The 20,483-nt window shown below is 40.3% G+C and overlaps 1 protein-coding gene across 1 annotated transcript; it reads right to left on the minus strand.

The window, feature by feature from the left end:
* Positions 1-6: 6 nt before the first annotated feature.
* ift122 (intraflagellar transport 122 homolog (Chlamydomonas)) lies at positions 7-20,478 on the minus strand. The gene is made up of 29 exons (XM_008289537.1): positions 20,367-20,478; positions 18,917-18,983; positions 18,743-18,827; positions 18,569-18,647; positions 18,376-18,452; positions 18,176-18,242; positions 17,941-18,087; positions 17,010-17,085; positions 15,861-16,052; positions 15,332-15,470; positions 14,669-14,871; positions 13,628-13,765; positions 13,231-13,395; positions 12,809-13,006; positions 12,299-12,439; positions 11,468-11,521; positions 10,664-10,825; positions 9,619-9,785; positions 8,578-8,749; positions 6,688-6,790; positions 4,855-4,995; positions 4,652-4,749; positions 3,554-3,654; positions 2,319-2,484; positions 2,104-2,221; positions 1,884-2,012; positions 1,190-1,266; positions 898-1,062; positions 7-715 (listed from the first exon to the last, which is right to left on the minus strand). The coding sequence occupies exons 1-29, from the start codon at positions 20,408-20,410 to the stop codon at positions 629-631; spliced, it is 3,558 nt and encodes a 1,185-aa protein (XP_008287759.1). The 5' UTR covers positions 20,411-20,478; the 3' UTR covers positions 7-628.
* Between the last annotated feature and the right edge of the window lie 5 nt (positions 20,479-20,483).

The raw sequence follows: 20,483 nt of genomic DNA on the forward strand, positions 1-20,483 counted from the left end.
GTAAAACTAAGTACCAAAATATTTTATTGAAAAGACTTCTACCAATACAAAAAATACATTCGTCTGACTCGCCGTGACATATCCTGTGCTGCGTTCAAACATAAGTACAGCTGCAGTATATAAACCTGTGGAATGCATATTGGCAGATTACCTGGTGTTTGTGAGTCACAACATTAGCTACATGAAAATAAAATTTTTTGTTACATCAGAATAGCATTTTGTTTGTTTGTTGTTTAAAAATAGTTTTAAATTGTACAACTATGCTGCCTTTAAAGTGATGATGTGATCAATGACCGCCCAAGGTAATCCTAGTAATCCAGGCTGATGGTGCACTTCTCTTACACTCTATAATGACCAACACACAAACACTACAGGTATTACCTCAGCCATTCATCCTTGGATAACCAAGAGCTGCTCTTGAGAAGGAGCTTGAGTAACAGATTCACGCTGTAATATACACACAGCATACTACACTGACAGCTATATTACAATGCAAACATAAATACAGTTACAGAATTGAAAAAAAAAATCAACTGCAGAATAAAAACCCAGAGGACAAAAGATTACTTTCTGGGTGCAAAAAGTGAAATGTGAAATGTCTAATATGGCTGATCCAGTTTTAAGTAGATCAGTTTGGTTCGTCGATTGGTCTGCGACAGTACGGACAGCAGTTGTGCTGAAGCACCAGGAGCTCGTAATCCTCACTGTGAAACATCTGAAAGGACATAGAGAGGGAAACAATAAAACATTCCAGAATAAAGAAACCTGAAATGACATGTAATTTACAGAGTACAAGCAACTGCTCGTAGAAAAATGAAGCAAAAACTGCCTTTGTAAAGAGAAAAGACCATATGGTTCACACCAGGTTATACAAGCTGTGCATCATAAATGCTGTACCTTGAAGCAGGTGGGGCACATGGTGATGCTCACATCAGGCAGCAGGGAGCGGAAGTATTCCCATTTGAGAGGCCTGGGCCAGCGTTTGATCAGGACGTCCCTCCTGCTCACGGAGCGCAGCACCGAACGATTCACCTTGACTGGGACAAAGTTCGAGCCTCCCTGCTGTTTGGACACACAGATGAACACATCCACATTCTATTACAGACTCTGTCCTTTCACCCTCTCCAGCTGGTTTGCCCAGTTGGCAGAATATTAATCACCTCATCTATTTTGTCCTTTCTCTTCTTACCTCAAAGCTCATTTTGGCTGTAAATGGGTCTTCCTCTGGATCATCCAAACCATCATCCATCCTCAAAGCCTGCAGCTCTTAGTGTTGTTAATTGAGAACAAATAACTAAAGCAATGTATATATTTCACACATTTCAACACCATATTTTCTATTTGGCACATTATTTACTGTTATGACATTTGCAAAAGAGGAAAACCCCTTCAAAAAATATTCCTGCGAGACTATTCTAAAAGGCAAAATGTTGAAAATCAGTTGTGCCTGTCAGTCACATCGTGGCTCTGGAAGAACAGAGCAGACCTCAGTGCCCTTGAGTGTCTGCTGGCTAATGCAGGTTAATCCCTGCACTAGGGCTGTGGCTGTGGCTCTCAGAGGGTTAGTGTCATTAAGATGAGACAGGAGAGCCTCACTAACCCTATTAGCTCAAGAGCTAAGATGACTTAGGCCTGACAGCTTACCCACAAGCACAGAATCAAGGCCAACACAGACTAAACAGCTTCTTAGAACTGTCACAAGGTGGAGGAGAGCCACGTGTTTCATTTTGAAGAGATATGCAGCATGTAAGGGCAGGAATAGAGACTCTTGGGACAAGCAGACTAAGGACTTAGTAACTCATACAAATCATGCGAATAATCTGTTACTTTTTGTGTGTATCGTGTTCGTGTGCAGTTACACACTGTAGATGATCAAAGGATACCACCATTGTCCATATCCTGCCATCGCACATCCCCCTGATCCAGGTGAGGAACTTCCAGGTCAATAAGGGACAGAGCCTCCTCATCACTGATGCCCTCCTCCAGGTAGAACTGCACCAGAGGCAGCACCTCTGTACACAGCAAGATACGCTACATTAATAAAAAGACCAATTGAGTCCTGTCTGGAAGCTACTGCACACAGTGTGTTTCAGTGTCACTGACCATATGATGAGGCTGAGTAAATGAAAGGCTGTCTGCAGTTGATGCACACACTCCCCTGGTTGTTCAGCAGGGGGTTGTTAGTGGAGCAACGGTAACACATCATACCCTCAATTAGGTCCTGCAGGAAACATATCAAGTTTTTATGTATACACAGGACAGAAAGAGCTACTTTAATACAACAAGCTAAATGTACATTCAAGCCTTGAACACTGTACCTCACTGTCATGGAAGGGTTTGGAGCGAATAACGAGGTTGCCCAGCTCTATGGACTCGTGGAAGCGTGAGGGAATGTGCAGCTCCTGGAGCTTCTCATAGGAATATCTGGCCAGCTTATACGCACCTAGTTTTTGACTCTGCTTGGCTAATGCATACAAAGTGTTACTAATAATTAGGTTAAGAAAAATTAATGATAGAGTAGGAGTTGGCTTTGGAATATTGATTTTTAGCTATCTTATTAAAAAATAATATGGGAATGTGCATTCATAAATAAGTAAAGCATATTGCCTCATTTCTCTTAATGAGCAGAACAGCATTGCTAAGCCAACAACACTGGCTGAATGCCTTGAAAGTAATACCTTGGTTAGTTTGTTTGTGGGCTGAATTGAGGAAATTGTTGCTTATTTGTATTTATATAGAGACAGGTTGTTAGGAGAGCAGCTCTGAGAGTGGCAATCACAGGTCAATGAGTTGCAGCTGCAGCAGCTCTACACTGGCACTTCTCCATCACCTAAACTCAACACCGTTCCTCTCCTTTCTGCTCCACTCAGCTACTCTCCAGCTCCTCCTACACAACATGTTCTGTTCCATGGCTGGAACTCTTGATAAATGCATGTCCTCCGATTGTGCAACTTGTTAAGTGCGATTTTGTTTTGGTGACATTGTCTTTAACTGTTGAAATCAAATTAAGTCCATCTAAATCTAAGTTCAAAGTGTTTGGAACATTTCAATTTGGCCACAGCTGCTCAGCCTGATTTCCTCCTCAAAGGCTGGGCCTTCCTTCCTCATACCAGCCTCTACTGTGTGAGACAACATTGATTTGTCTGTGTGATCGTGGGTGTGGAGACTGTGTGTATTTGTACAAATTAAAACTTGTTGTTCAGTGTTTATGTATGTATGTGTATGTACAGAGTTCAGCAATCAAACCACTTGTTTAGATAAGACAGAATGTACCTCTTGCCGGCATCATCGCCTCCTCCCCATCATCACCCCTTTTCTTTCCCTCAGCAGCAGCATGGTTTCCACAGTGGTGCCAGCTCCTCCATTTTCTCCCCTACTTCTCTCTTCCTATCTCTTTTCCACCACTCTTTCGTCACTGCTTTTAACAGTTTTGATTTCAGAGTGGAATATGTGTCACTGAGAGCTTTCCAGAGACAAAGAGCTTCATAATACTAAATATCAAAAAAGATTTCCTTGACATCTTAGGCTAAAACTTTGCCAAATGTTAGGATACACTTTAGAAATGCCGGCTGGTATGTTCTTGGTGAGGTTGTTCAGGAGAAATCTGCAGATGTTGAAGAGTGTCTCTGGCATGTGGGAGCTGAAGGGCTCATCCTGAAGATAAAAACAATGAAGGGTGAAATTTTAAGGGATGAATAATACAAATCACTAATAACAAATAGAAAAAGAAAAACGCTCCATTTATCTCACTTAATTATTCCACCTTTTAACCCTGGTCTAAAAGCAGCCTAACCCTTTTTAGTGCCTCATCCCTACTCACAGAGTCCTGAAGGGGAAAGATACAATTTCTAAAGCAATCACTACCACCACTTTAGCCCTAAAAGTTGATAGTTCAAATCTATAGTGCCTGTCTGGGAGAGTTAAATTGAGATATAGAGGTTTCCTGCTCTGGTCTGGATCACAGCAATGTCTCTCTGTTGCAGGGGTGTGACCATAGCAGAGCAAAAAGCTGTAACAACAAAGTCAGAACAGTGATACAGGCCAGGTCACTCATATATGCTCATGAGCAGGAATTGCTTGTTTGTAAGTAGGTTAGGGCTGGGGGCTTGGAGAGGACCACTGATGAGGTTGTCATCTTGTTCTATCAGGCAGCTGGTTACCATGGTGATAGGGGTCACAGAGGTTTCAGGAGTCTAATAATGGTGGCTCGTTCAAGCTGATATTTCCCTTCATTGAATTGCAACCTGAACTTAATGGCCTCAATTTTTTTCTTTTGTTCACTTTACCTAACGCCCTCTGTGCATATCTTAATTCTTCCTTTAATCCCCTAATCTGTTTTATTTTTATTTTTTGGATTGACATAATACCGAAGAGCAAGACCTCATTCCTGTAAACTCACAACACTCTGGAAAAAATTGTGAAAGTCGGCAGAAACACACTGGACTGCCAGTAAAATAAAATAAAACTACAGGAGGCACATTAGTATGTTTGTACCCATACACAAATCTAAACACGTAGTAGGTACTGTTTCCAGGGCTAAGAAATTGATCTGACAGTCAATCAAATGGACACCTTGTGATTTCAATGCCTCCTCCTCATTTTGTCTGCTCTGGCTATGTGTATTTATGGCCAGTAGGTATCACATTCTCACCGTGTAACGCTGAATGGAGCGGTAAACATGGTAGAGCTCAGCAAGATGCTGAAAACGCTCAAACTTCTTCAGCATTTCGTCCCTCTGTTCTTCACTTTCTGGTTCAGACAAACACAGACATACATGAAACATTAGAAGGAAATTGCAACAAGCTTTACAGTAAAAAACAAATTGTTGTTGCTCACACTGAGGGTACATCTCACCTCTAGCGATGTCCAGACACTGCATAGACAGCATCCAGTAATAGTACCCTGCATCATTGAACCTGTTCTCCACCACTGCATTGTGGGTAAGCTGCTCCAAGACCTTTACAGCTTCATTCTGACGCCCAGCCTTGTGAAATGCTAAAGAGTTAAAGAACAAAAGTGTTGATCGATGGATTGTCCTTGAGAAACCGTCTAGTCTTGATGAAATTCAGGATCTACAGTGGTATTTCAAGGCATACTTGTTTATGTATTTATGGGTGACATATTTGGTGTTTTTAACTGTATTGGCTACTAATTATTTCTTAAACACTAAGCAAACATTATGTAGATTTTTTTAGTCTTGCTTTATTAAGCTTTATTGTGCTATCATATCACTAAGGAAGACTGTAAAAGTAAGCATTTGTTTTTATGAAAATGTATGTAATACTAACCATCACATACATAGAATTTTACTGTACCTAAAAACATCTAAAGAGATGCAAGCTAACTAAATGCCAGAAGTAATTAGTATTTTGTACAAGACAAAGATATCCTAATGCTATCCTAATATTTTACATGTAACAACCAGCATGTTATTTCCAAACAGGAAGGCTGCTTCTGAATATCAACCACCAAAGCACTTTGACTTAAGAGCTGTAATAAATATAACCACCATTCTTTATGTTCATATCAGAGGGTAATTAGAAGCAGCATTAGGGAGTTGACCCCAGCAGTGACCCTGCCCCGGCAACCACAGCGGAGGTCAGGACATATTAGTGGAAAACATTTATCAGTCTACCTAACAGGATACAAACCACATTCAGCTGCTGGTGGTTGCTGCTAGTAATGGGAACCCCTTTCCCCTTACAGAAACACAAGCTGACACGGATGTAGAGCACAGCAGAGGGTTTCAACATTTTCTAGTCAAAGCTCCTATGCAAACACATCCACCTAATTTCGTGCTCTCATGAAAAATAAAGACAACAAAGGCCATCTTCAGAGACAACTGTAATCTCAGCACAGATGTTAATTAAAGACATCTTCAAATTAAAGAAATGGGAAATCTGGAAAAGAAGAGCACAGCCAAACTGCCCTTAGGTGAGATACAACAGAAACTCTTATAGGACCCCTGACAGTCCAGAACCCCATTTTGAGAACAACTGAGCTCCAACTTAAGCCCCCAACAATAATGTATCAACCCTCTTCAGCTGAGTTCAGCACTGCTAACTACTTCTAAAATTATTGAGAAGTACCAGTGCAGTGGACAGGGGACGGGCCAGAATCTGAGACATAACATTCACTAAGTAACACAACCCTGCATCCCCGCCTGACTAAAATACACACAATGGGCAAAATGCATGGCCATAAGAAAACTCCAATACAATCAGGCCTGTTCGGTCATGTTACTCCATGTCGAGACAGGCAGAGGAAGATTATGTAGAAGAGGAAATATGCCTGCTGAGATCATAATTATAAATCTATGAGCTGATTATAACTATGGATACAGTTGGTAATCATCATCAGAGCCGCTTGTAGTAGTGGTGATTAGAGGCATGCATGCATGTCATTCAGTTAACAGGCAGCCTAGCTCTGTCCTGCTCTGCTTCAGCAAAGAGGATCATGTTTTACAGTGGATACAGAGGATCTTAAGGAAGTAGTGAAAAATATCGGTGTCCAGAGTTGGGCGGGTTTTTATCACTTCCATATGTAATCGGTTGCTGCTAAAGTAGACTTTAATGTTCACCAAAAATATTCCTGGAAACACACCTTTTAAAAGAGAATGTGTACATTGGCGTATCCCATATAAGGTTAGTAAAAGTGAAGGTGCAGCCATGTTGGTGGCAAACTGACCTTTTTGCGCCTCCTCAAAGCGGTCATTCTCAGCCAACCATTGGGCATAAGGCACAAAGACATCATATTTGAAGTGGGGGTGCTTCTCCACCAGTGAGAAGGCCTGAGAAATTTGACAGGTAGAATGACAGGAGAGATGTAGTACAGTATATGTGACCAGTTGACTTTATGAATTTAGTCCAACAGATTGTAATATATACAGAACAGTGGTGTACTGCCTTGGGTAATTATGGTTCATCTGCAGTCAATTAAATAGATACAAGCTAAAACACACTTTTCAGAGAAGAAACACACGTTACCTGAAGTCAAAATATTTCTATGACATTATTAATTAGTTGAGGACAAAGCAAAGTATATGAGCTAAGTTGATTTCACAGTCAATTAAAACTAAAACTGCAGCTCTTGTGCAGTTTGAGCTGTTGTAGCGCCCTGTGGACACATATTTGCCTGTCATGGTGACTAATTAAGCTAAATGCCCTGTGGCGAATTCTGAGCCAAGAAACACACACCAGTCATACCATACAGTGAGAGAAAGAAAAAAGTGTGAGAGTGTGTGTGTGTGTGTGTTCCAGGCTTGTGGGTCCAAAGTCATTTAAAGAAATACTTTGTTTTAGAGAAGAGTGGGAGCAGTGAATAGCCTCCATATGGCTAATGCTGTAACTCTGTCTGTGCTGTAGTTTGGTCCTTTTTGGTGTCCACCTCCCCCAGAGAAGCACATAAAGCCAGTTCTCTCAACCTCTGCTTCCCTCCCCTGCTCTTTCTTCTGTCTCTCCAAGGATTAAATAAATATTCCAGAAGACTTCCTCAGACACTAGAGCAGAACCATGTGATCATGATTTGATGTTCTGTTTTTGGATCTACTGTTTCAGCATGCAAATCGCCAATGTGCATCTGTGTAACGCCTTTAACTCGATTATAGACTGCAGATGGATTAAAGAAATGAAATATTTTCTTCTTGTCTGAGCGGCATGATCCACCCTGATGGAGGAATTTCATTGGAAGCAGAACAGAGCTTTAAGCTGATACTCTTTCAGTGCAATAGAGTGTTTTGAGCTTCTCACTCCCTAATCATTGTGTAGGCATGGATTCAGAGAAATCCAAAGCTGGATGATTAGTTTTGGAGTGTGTGTGGTTTCACTTTGTCAGTGTATGAAGAAATTAGGCAGACATATTCTGTTCTTGTTTACATTCAGCTGTGGTTACTCTAACTGATACAGTATACTTTTTTGAGATACATCCAAAATTGTTCAAGACATTGACGTAGCGTAGTTTATTTTATGACATGGCCTTTGAGTGCCAGTTTCTACCTCACATGCCCAGGTGCCAGAGTATATCAGTGGCCTCGTAATTCCTTAAAAACGGCCTCGTAGATCGTTTAGGCCTGCTAGCTGTTTCCAAGTCAAGGTTAAGGTTGAAGGGTAATCGAGTGTTTGCTGTACAGACACCTCAGCTCTGAAACACTCATCCAGTTAGAATTTGATCTACTGACACTGTTTCTACTTTTAAATCCTGTCTTAAGACACATTTTTACAGACTTCCTTTCTAGCGGTATTTATTTAGATAATACAACTCTGTTGTGCAACCACTTTATTTTAGATCTACTGTAATTGTTTCACTTGTTCTACCTACTGGATGATATATTTGTAAATTACTTACGTATGGTCTTTTAATAGTGTGCTTATATTTTGTTGTTCTTGTGTTTTTCTTCACATATTTGTGATCGCACTTTGTGAAAACACTTTGTATTCTTGAAAAATGCTGTTCAAATGAAATGACTATTTTTAAGCACAGTCCCATGTGGTTTACATTATATTAATGTGATGTCTCAGGACTCTCTATATACAGCATAAGGCATAATGAGCGGAGCAGGTGTGCGTAAGTGTGTCAAACCTCTTCCCAGTGTCGCGTTTCTACATGCAGGTGCACCAGAGCCTTCAAGTCACCCATCTTGGAATAAGTCTCTGAGGCATAGCCATGGTGCTTCAGCCTCTTGAAGTGGAGCGCACATTTTGCCAGCGGTTCGCGCTCAGCCTTGTCTAACTTACGGGCGATGTCGATCAGCCTGAGTGAGAGAAGAGAGGGATGAGCACACACAGAGAGGACGAAGGAAGATAAACCCTCAAATCTACTGTATCAAACTATGCTCATGACCGCAGAAAGAATGTGAATCAGTCAGGGTCACAAGTTGAATCTGTTTCAGGTTAAAGAGCTCTGACTGCGTTCAACTGTAGTGTTAGTTGCACTGACCCACAGGTAGCACCATGGGAGGCCTGCAGTATGCAGACAGTGGGTCAGATGGAGTCAGCAGGGAGCTCTGACATGACCACCAGACATCAATTTATCCAGTTTTCAACAACACAGATGCACACCCTGAATTCCCACAACTCATGTATGAGTGAAACCTAATAGACAGGTAATTGTTCCTGGTTACTCTCTTAGCTGCCATAGCTTTCCTTCAGCATCTCAGATACGTCTAATGGTCTGTGTGTGGAACACAAGATCTGGATATTTTATCTATTGCTGCCTTGTGCTATAAAGTATGCAACACAAATTGCAGTTTAAACTTCAACACATCAAATTTGGAATTAGTCATGAAGATGAGGATCTTCAAGGATAATTATGGTCTATTGTTGTATTTAGTCAGTCTCTGAAACCTAAATTAATAAAAATCTGTTAAACCTAGAGAGCCATGGGGGCTGACAGTTCTATCTCTGACAATAAAATTAATACATTTTAATCTGAGTGTTTACAATTTTAACTTGATATTACTTCCTTTGCATCAGCAATGAATTACAAGAACCAGAAGTTTAGATGGCATTTAAAAATCATACACATCTCAAAAGGTGGCTTAGAGAAAGTTACACAAGAGTAACAGTATATCTAAGGGTGAAAGACTGATTTGAAATGTTTAATACAGCGACTGACACCTACATGTCTGCCCAGCCATGCTCGCCTATAATGTCTATAGCTTTTAGATGTTCTCCTGCTGACAGGTACATCTCCGCTGCTGCCCGTGGCTCCTTGCTGCTTTTAGCCCAGTCTGCCTGTTTGGTCATCAAAATCCGAGAGCTCTTAGGATCTGTTGCCCCAACAAACTCCTGAAAAAAGAAAATCAAAGATTGAGAAGTTATTAGCATATTATTTGGTAACTAAGAAATCCCCATTAGGGCCGATGACATGCGACAAATGTAATGTAATGCAACATAAAACACAGTTAATGTCATAGGAAGAATCCTAATAATAATCTGAAGTGAACAAGGGAAGTCCAGTTCAGACAGACAGAGCCATGTGGGTCAAGTCTGAGACAGGAGGAAGAGAGTCACACAAACAGCAGGCAGCGAGAAGGCCTTTCCCTCCGGTGTCCGTCCTACCTAAAACAAACAGCCTGTGGGAGCAGATGGCCACACAGCCACATAAATATACAGCAGCCACATCAAACACACATACAATCAGATACACACACATGCACAAATATACATGAACAAGTCATGGCTGTGTCATCTGCTCCAACAAAGTAAATGTAATGCTGATGATCAAAAGTGTTCTCCCACATATAAACATAATAAAGGATGAATTTGCCTCGAGTCCAACTGACCCCATCGTCAAAGTTCTCCTGTAAGAGCAGACGTTTGCTGTATTTCTCTCCTTTTGTCTTCCATTTCAAACTATAACTACGTGTGTAGGTTGCCCTTTTGTTGTACATGGATATGTGTGTAAAAGTACGCCATGTGTGTACCGATCATATGATATATGTGGAGATTCCAGTGATATACGAGGAGATGAAAGACAGACGGTAAAGGGGGGCTGTCTGAACACAGTGCAGGGCCCCAACTTGGCATAAGTGCACATGATGAAGAAAAACACATGTTCTAAAGCCCTAAAACATGCAATACTTCGCAGGTCTTTCTGTCTGTATTGATAAAAAGGCATGTTGTATGTGCGTGCCTGTGTTTTTCTCTATCAATGGTTTAATCACCTTAGCGTACTCAAACATGCGCAGGTCAGTGTACATGCTCAAGGCTCTGGATTCGTGGCCAGTTCGCTTGTAGAGCTTGGCTGCCTCATGGAATTTCCCCTGGTAGGCATAGACGTCTGCCAGGAACAGCTCATTGTCGTTCTCACCCCGCTTCTTCCTCTCCTGCAAATCAGTCAACACAAACACTGGCATGTGTTCTGAGATAAACAGTCACATACATGTACATACACACACCCTTGCCCATAGCAGTTAACCCTGCGCATTCGCACACACACACACACACATTGAATCAAATAACACAGGGGTTTCCAAAAACCTATTCAACTGCTCGATGCAACGAACATAACTGTTGAACTACCACTAAATTGTTTTCCCATCAATCACAATGATGTTAGAGAAAAAAATATTTTTAATGAACGCAATGAACATTTATTTCCATGTCTGCCCATTTTACTAAAAAAAAAAAAGCAGACTTTCAAAAATGTACTTTTCAAAGAGGAACAGGGCACAAACAGCCTTTCCTTTGCTCAGCGTGCATAGTGTAAAGAACTGTGCATGTGCTTAGCTGTGTGTAAATGTTGTCTTGCATGTGTGTGTGAACTGGATACAGGCTACTCCTTTGTTTGAAGATTTAAAATGTATCCTAGTAAAAGCCTAGCAATTAAGTGTATAATAAAATTAAGAATTGCGCTTGGCGTTTTGATCATGTCAGTGCATGCCCTGGCCAGAACAAATCAACAAAACGTGGCTTTGCAAAATCTCAAAGTTGTTTTTTTTCTTGTTTTTCTGGTGAGTAGGTATTACCTCAATGCTATTGATGAGCTCCAGGTAGCGAAGGTCTCGGATTCTAATGAAGGCCTGAAAATGGAGGGGTGAGATATGATTTAGATGCTAGTTTTATATGGTAATATGCATTACAAGCTTCTTAAAAATCCTGCCTCAGAGATTCATTAGGAACATTGTTACATTGTTTATTTGGCTCTAGAGCCGCACAACAAAAAAGAAGAAAACCCGACACAGAGGCTAAAACACTTTATATTCTCCCCCCCCTCTCCCATAACAAAAATAAAAGAGAGACAAAAAAAAAAAAAAAAAGCAAAAAAATAAAATTAAACAACCAAAATGCCAAAAAAAACCAAAAACAAAACTAAAAAAAAATGAAAAAAAAAAAAAAGTAAAAGTCCAACCTGGCGCCCCTTCCAACGGCCCCAAAGTTTGGCCCCTAAACTTGCCCGTAACTTAACCGTGGCCGCCAACCGTAAAATTTTTTCAGTTTCTGTATTTGCCGTCTGATGTCCCTTCAAAATAAAAGCACTTCCATTTTACGTTAAATAACTAAATTAAAACATAAAACATTAACACATGACAGATTCAAGTTAACACATTAACTAATGAATTAGAATAATGATAACAACATTCAATAACTACTGAATAAGCAACACTGGAGTTACTTACAGGCTCTTTATGTAATGTCTACAGATTGGTTGACAGTGGTTTGCAGATTACATGATGCCAAAGATTAAAACAAAGTCTTTGAGTTTGTATTTTTATATGGTTTATTTTACTAAAAGAAGTAAATTGTGTAGAAGGACAACACTGATTTTAATCAGAACAATTTGTGTGTGCCCAACTGGCCTTCTTGGCGGTGTCAAAGTCAAGTCCCTCCAGGGCTTCAGTGGCTAAATCCCTCCAGTCACTGTCTGTCACACCTAGACAGGCAATCTGGTAGGCCTCCTTAAACATCTTCCTCTCCAGGTACTGGTACATTGGTGCTGACTGGGTAGTGAGACAACACAGTGAAAAAAAACATTCAAATTTTGCATTGCTGACTGGGTAGTGAGACAACACAGTGAAAAAAACATTCAAATTTCGCACTGTGCAAACGTTAGCAAACTAATAAAACAAACAAACAAACAAACAAAAATAGAAAGATAACAACAGAGAAACACGTCTTCACCAAATACTTGTCTCAAAAAATGTGATTAAAAACTGAAAAAAGCTGATTAAAAAGCTGTCCATATATGTGAATAATGTCTTTGTGGTAAAAAATGAATGCCACAATATTTAAGACTGACAACGGTGTGCTCCCATTTTTACATTATGACGGCATGGAACATATTTGCAGGCTGACCACATATTACCTACCTGAGGCACTTCTACCGCAGACATGGAATAGACGTGGAGACAGAATATCTTAGAGCCATTGTAGCCGACCATAAAGCCTTGCATCTTTTGCTGGTGTACAGGGAAGTTGCTAGCCTTGATGTTAAGGTAGCCGTTCCCTGAGAAGCACAGCATGTCCTCACACTGGGTGTTCCAGGCCACGCTGTTAGCATTAGGCTCCTACAGGAAAAGCAAAAAAGGGTAAAGGAAAAATAAGGTCTAGAGGTGATTGTGAAACACAGACTACCCAGGTGTACATAAGTAAATGTGTTCCTGTACGTAATGCAAATAATGAAACACACATGTATGTTTCTATTTTATTCCATTCCACAGCATCTCTGAAACACATTTCAAAATCTGCCAAATTGGGTTCCTCTACCGTCCCCTTTCCATTGCCTGCTGACCTGAAAAAGTAGTTCTTTACTGTTGATGTCATAGACCAGGAGAGTGTTATGCTCATCCACCACAGCCAGTTTATTGCGGGAAGCGCTCATGTCCAGGCATCGCACTGATGTTGACAGCTTCAGCAGCGTAATGGGAAAAGGGTTGTCAACAAATATCTTCAGGATCTACAACACAAAAACAATGACCAGCAGAGCAAAATTAAAACAGCACGAATTCTATTTAAATTTAGGAATATATACTGTGACTTGCACTCCCATCCTGTTATAAATAAGTCTTGCTTTCTTCATGGAGACAGCAGTTTCTTTTATGTTCAAATTCCTAGACCACTGTCATTTGAGCATGACTGCTATTTCTAGGGTAACTTACTGTGGGAATGCATTTTCTTGAAATACTCACAGCTCCATTCTTTAACCCTACAAGAAGGCCCTCTCTGCCTGGTGGACCACCAATCACTTTGATGTAGCGAATTAGAGATTCCATCATCCATTCCTTTTCCCTGACACTGGTGAAGGACAAGCACTGGAGCCTCTTCTCCTGCACAAGAAGAGAGTGGGAAAGGTAATACCACAATTATATATAACGAATGAAACCGTGACTGTCTCAGTATGGTCAATTTATTCTCTTTCTATAATTTCACAGTCTATGTATCTAACCCTTTATGTTATTTAAACACACTCGTAAATGTCTAGCAAATCTTAGTACATTGCTCGTTTAAAGGCTGCAAAGTGTGGTTCAATGTCAGGAAGCGATGCCATAAAGATAAACAATGATTTGATTTGACAGAGACATACACAGACCATATGAACACAGTCCATTCATAAGGTCTGAAAGTTGTCGCAGCCATGAAACACGAGTATGAAAGATAGAGAGATCTGAAGTATCTATGTCACACACACAGACAGCTTTAAAAGGAAATAACCTCTGTGTTATTGCTGCTCCTCCTCCCTACCAGCCTCTGTCAAACACACAGAGACAAGATGCAGAGAGGAACCCCAAGAGACACCCACTGGTTCAACAGACTATGGTCCTTCCCCTTATTCAACTGTCTTACTTTATCCAGTTTGAAGAGGGTTGAAAAGGAAGGAGGGAGAGAGCATACAGAGCACATGCACAGCTGGAGCCTTTTGCGAGCAAGGCAAAAACATCTGGAGAACCAGCAATTTCATTTCTGGGCTGTTTGGGCTGCTAGTAAATAGCTAAACATTGATTCCCTGCTTTCATTATATTAATAGTGCTCAAATGTCTCTGCAGCCTCTGGCACAATAAAGTGTGCTTTTGTTAAATTTACAAAGGACAACAATGTCAGTGGAGGTCAGAAGAATTTAGTTTGGAAAGTATAACAGAAGAAAAACTGTTTCATGATGAAAGAAGCAAAACACAAACAGGCTCTAGTAGCAGCAAGCAAGTTAACAAGTTTGGAATTCTATCTCTTCTGACCTGACACAGAATGATATGCTGGGAGCAGACCACCAGCAAGTTGCATTCAAATTTTCTGCAAATTTTCTCCTTGATGTGGTATTTCATGTCTGAGGAGTCGTCTGAGAAGAGCTCATAGATGAGGATCTTCTCCGGTAGCTGAATGGCAAGACGGTTTCTGTAGATGGCGATCTTCTTCACCAGCTCACGACACTTGATCCTCACTAGGAGAAATAGGGGAATGAGTGAGGAGATATGCACAGTAAGGAAGGTTCCATTATTGTACCCAGTGCATCTATTAAATAAGTCTGCTGTTCCATTTTTTTCTGCAAACTTTCCAGATTGTCTTTTGTGTTTATGATATAGCAATAAATACTCTCACGTCTTGTTAATACAAAAGAAATCTTATTATATGAAGACTTTCCCTCAGAAATTACGTATCCATCCTTTGTAAAACAACAGACTGCCCCTACAACAAGATCAACGTTGATTGCTGATATGACTAATATGACAAATTGACAATGAATCCATATTTAAGATATTTTTCAAGTTTTCCTTTACAGAATGCTTCCTGCAAATATATCATTTATCATGGTAGCGTGACACTACAAGACATACAACCTATTTTTTTGGATAGGTCTTTCATCATGAACTCAATAGCCTGCTGCTCAAGCACGAGTGTACCTTTTTGTTCAGTGATGAGGTGCTGGACAATGACATCGGTCATGCTGTCTCTATAAGCATAGCGATCCTTGTAGAGGCCATGAACCATACTGAAAATAAGTTGGTAGCAGGCGACGGTCCCATCCTGGCAGCCCAACACCTAGACGAGAGACAACAATGAAGCAGTACATCCTATTAACACCTCTAAGAAAAGACTGAGAGTGGGAAAGTGTTCCTGTTGTTAAAGCATCTTCACCGTCGAACTGAGAGAATCAGCCAGCACCTAATTCTCTCTTGCATGTATCATCACTTTCAGTTAAATATAGTCTAAAGAAAAACTGTAAAAGTGGAACTGTAAAATAAAATGACTTGTGCATCTGTGAGGAGGGAATGTGTTATCAGAAGAAAAAAAAGTTTATCAAATGAGACAGGCAGGAGCTCTGTGTTCTACAGTACATTCTCATACCTCTTCTCTCACTGTGACATGCACTGGTATTTCAAAGCAGGGCTAACTTTTCAAGGTATATGGCTTCACAAGCTATGGACCCACCACAAAGTTGGAGTCAGGCTTAACCCGGCATGTCCACACCCAGGCATTCTGCTCTCCAATGGTTCCTAACCGCACACCGTCTTTAGTGTAGAGGGACGCCTGTTTATCAGAGCCGCCCATGACTATATATTCGCCCTTGGAGAAGTAGCTGACGCAACACGGGTCATAGGTGAGAGTCCTGTCTTTTCCAATCTGAGAGAGACAAAGAGTGAAGAGGATGTCAAAATAAGAATAAAACAAGCATTTCTTGTATTTATTGCCCAGAGGCTTGGGCCAACACTTCCCCCTGTCTGGGCTGACATACTTCAAAGTCTTCAGTATATTCAACCATCCCTTTGAGTATTTGATAAAAAGACAGACAAAAAAGTGTTTGTCTGCTTTAAATTGCCTCTATTGTATTAGTGTTCAAAGTCCATTTGCACGGCATCATATCAGGTCACCCGATTCTGCACATCTGTTTCTCCTCACTTTAGAAAAAAAGCCTCCCTGACAGTCCATGGTTATTTTCCTTTACTATGAACAATTCCTGGTGTTGTAATCAAAACAGAATGTTCATTTAAATAGATAAATAGGCCGATGACAATATATGAGCCTAAGGCATAACGGCAGGGTAATGAACAGCGCATATTTGTCTATAATTATGATATTGCCCACAGGGAATTTAGGAGGAAGGAGGGATACTGAGGGGGCCATTAAAGCATAGCAGGATCACTTCCAATGTACTGTTATGGTTTCAATAGACCCTGACAGTCTGATTACAACAGGAAACACAGATCCTAAACTCAGTAAAGTGTTTCCACTACATATACATACAATACATATTTTGGACAAACAGTCTCAAGTATACGTGTTTCTTACTGCTACAACAAATTATAGCACATACAGTGTGGTGGCAGTGTTTCAAAAATACTAAAAGTCTTCTGGTATTTTGCACAAAATGCAACGGAACTGCCTGCATTCAGTCTAATGAAGGTTTGGTTAAACAGCTTGAAGTAACCAAAGAGAAATATTTGACAGAACATACTGCAATAACAAGACTCAGTGTATTTGTATATTGCCAAGTCATTGTGTTGTCTGTACTTAAACATAGAATACAATCATTTCAGGTTCAGTATTTTCAAATGTATCACATAGACTTTTGATATGGACCTGCTTTCCACTGAGCTGATAGAAGGAGAGTTTCTGACCCCAGTCTGCCACAGCCAGAATGTCATTGTGCTCATCCCTGTGAAAATACAACAAAAAGACTTTAGGCAAAGGTAGTCATGACATCATTCTGTACTAATGGGGGCATTGGTTGTTTAAGTAATGAGGACAGAAAAAGGCAGAGAAGTTAACCTTCAGCTATGGGACATACGGTCAAGCCCTTTCTGACTTCTTGCGATGGAAAGCAATGGAAAGCTTTGCTATGTTTTTATCCTGAACAGTGTTAACTGCATGTCAGAAGGACGGAATATTGTGTTATTTGGAAGCCTGTGCACCTCTACATCTTAGCTCTTGTGATGAGAGAAATTCGTACTTTCAAAACTGCCGTAGTATTTTTTAATTCCCAAGACACTAAATCCCTAGAACTTAATAGACACGGTTCCTTGCTTAGCACATGCTTGGACCGCTGTGTGATGACCAGTCATACTATATGAAGCAATCCAATAATGATATCCCTTTTGTGCCTTCCATCTTTAACAACCTCCTGCATGTTTTTTTTATTTTATTTTTATTTTTTTTTACATCTATCTGTTGTCTTTTTATTTCCCTTAAATAACCTGTTCAGTGGACCTCCATAGTGGCTATTGGTGTACTCCTGGTTTTGGCTGCCCAGGGCATCATAATCCTCTCCCTCACAGAGGAGGCAGTTCCCTCCTCTCTGGCTGACCAGTGCCACCTGCTGGCGTCACACAAATTATTCACCTAAACTGCAATAAACTCCCATTTGTACATCATTCCTTGAAATCTTGGCAACATTGATGGACAGTTCAAAAGTGTATGTGGCAGTATGAGGCAATAGATGTAATAAATTGGTTAGGATAAGACATCAGTCCATTTTTAAGATATTAATGTACGATAATTAAGAAGGACTAACTTAGAGGGATTCCAGGCTATAGACCAGATAGGAGAGGAGGAGCCTCCTGGGCGCTCTATTTTGACTTTCTCCTCTCCATTCTTGTTCCGTATGCTCACCACGCCGTTCATCATGCCGAGGGCAAGGTACTGCCCATCATTTGTCCACCTGCAATTGAATGACTCACTGTAACATGAATGCATCACATGAAAATGTACTACTGTTGCAGAAGGTTCCAGCTATGGACTTCACTTACCCGCAACATGTTATTTTGCTGCTCACTTTGTGCTTGTTCACAGATTTTTGCTCTGGAGACCACAGCCCTAAAAATGTAAAAAGTTCAAAAATGTTCAGTGATCCCAGTGGGCATTTACTCTACTTAATATATTTATAGGTTTACAGTATGCTGTGAAGATTACAAAATACAGTATTGACATAAACTCATGGTGCACTCACCAAAGTCACCAGAAGAGCACGAGGCAAGTTGGTGAGTGACAGGGTTGTAGGCAACACACTGGATAGAGTCATTGTGACTGTATGAATAAAAAAGAGGTGACCTAAGAGGACAAGCTTTAAAAAAAAAATAGACTTGTACATTATTCTGTAGTAATACAATGTAATACAAAAGTGACAAGTAAAAGACACTTACGTATATTTTAAAATACCCTCTAATTTAGAAGTCCAGATGATGATGCTTTTGTCTGCTGACCCAGAGGCAAACCTTTTGCCTGGAAAAAAAAAGCAAAAGGCAAGAAAATTTAAAAAAAAGATGACAATTTGATACAAGAAAATGTTGCACACAAATGTAAAACTAGTCAAGTACCATCTTTGGCATAGGCCACACAGTATACTATATCTTTGTGTCCTTTTAAAGGCTGGATAAGAGCTCCATCTGATGCATCATAAACCTGCAACAAAAATACATCATCTGTAATAACAACGTGTATATTCTTTGGATATGTGCCTTCCCAGGCCAAAGAAAACAGGAAAGCCTTACCAGGACACGAAGCCCTGCAGCAATTATGAGCTGGCTTCCATCTGGCTTGAAGGCAAGGTCATAAACACTGCAACAAAGAATAACAGATTTGTGTTAAAATGGGATTTCAGGAAATTGATTAGTCCATCAGCAACAATTTTAGGGATCCATGCATCACTGAAATCATACATTAATTGTTCCCAGGGGAGCTTTTGACCTCTAGTGGTGCTATGTAGGAGTTTTGTTCCAAGTGTTACTCATTTTGTAATCATGTGTCTTCGCACAGAAATGCATACACACACGTGCGCAGAGGTGATGCAATACACAGTCCTGCAAATAGTTTCACGCTGCTCCACTAGCCTACAATTGGAGGTACATATGCCAAGATATAGCACAAAGGATTGCAAAAAATAAAAATAAAAATCAGACATGTTTGTGAACAAACAAAAATTAAACATGTTAAAAATCTGATTTCTATGAGTCCACATTTAACAAACATTCAACACCTTTGCTAGGTCTCAAGAAAATACACAGAAAAAAAAAGAGACAGCCTCTCTAAGAAAACAGTCAAGAGAAAAACAGTGGCCACCAGCAGCTTCCATGGGTCATGGAAAGTCTGTCAGTCTGTTTTTAACACTATAAACTGGATTTTTCGATTTTTTTATTTTTTTATTTTTTTGGACGATTCAGGTTCCAGGGCAACAGTATCTTAATTTGAGATCTGGAACATAGAGAGGGGCGTTTTTCAATACTGGGAGATTGCAGGACTAAGCTAAAAACCACTGGTAGATTAATTAAACGTGAAAGTGAGCTTAAAGTTTTATTCGCGACCTTTAAAGAGGCACTAGGATTTAAGAAAATAACAATAAAAATAATTTCCCACGTTTTTCAGCAACTCGCACTTTAAATCTGAAGGCAAAAGTTAAAAGTCGCAGCTTCAGAAACCCAACCCAATAAAATAGCTTTTTAATAAGTAGGGGTCCTCGGACCCTAAAAATGACATGACTCGTCGGTTGCGGTGATGGTAATATGTCGTTATTATGTAAACATAAACTAATGATAAAACAAAGGTCTGCTATCTTGGGTACTGTTAGTTTCGTAGCTTTATAAAAAGAAACATAATTCACAGCAAGTAGTTGTGCAGGAACGAATAACATCCAACGTCAATGAGCGCTAGCTAGCTTAACATCAACGTTAGCTATGGCCCAAAATTATATCGCGTTGCAAAAGAATGCCGACACGCTACAGTATTTCTAGAACGAATATTCAGCATGATAACTTATATGAAAAACATGTAAACTGTCCTCAATGTGTCCCTCAATTGCTGACTATATTTGAATTGTTGTGGTGCTAATGCTAGTGGGCTAGCTAACACTAGTTTACATAGCAACCACCGTTGCTAACCATCTAGCCTTACAACCCTGCATCAGTCCTAGGTCTATGGCTTAGACGTAATCACTGAGAATCTCACCATTGTTCACGGAATGTTTCTTTCCATACCAGAACGGCTCTCATTTCCACCGTTTAACTGCAAAAAGCGCTGTCTGCTGTTTTATCAACAGGTTGCTGCTGCTCGTTCGGTGGGTTT

Source organism: Stegastes partitus, unplaced genomic scaffold (genome assembly GCF_000690725.1).
Source record: "Stegastes partitus isolate 25-593 unplaced genomic scaffold, Stegastes_partitus-1.0.2 Scaffold620, whole genome shotgun sequence".
Lineage (NCBI taxonomy): Eukaryota > Metazoa > Chordata > Actinopteri > Pomacentridae > Stegastes > Stegastes partitus.

What these genes read in the sequence shown, in the direction of transcription:
- ift122 (XM_008289537.1), bottom strand. Translation starts at nt 20,410, where the DNA reads ATGAGAGCCGTTCTGGTATGGAAAGAAACATTCCGTGAACAATG. An exon ending in GAGGGTATTTTAAAATATAC is followed by an intron (nt 18,453 to 18,568) that starts GTAAGTGTCTTT and finishes TTATTCATACAG; the next exon opens with TCACAATGACTCTATCCAGT. An exon ending in TTACTCAGCCTCATCATATG is followed by an intron (nt 2,013 to 2,103) that starts GTCAGTGACACT and finishes TGCTGTGTACAG; the next exon opens with AGGTGCTGCCTCTGGTGCAG.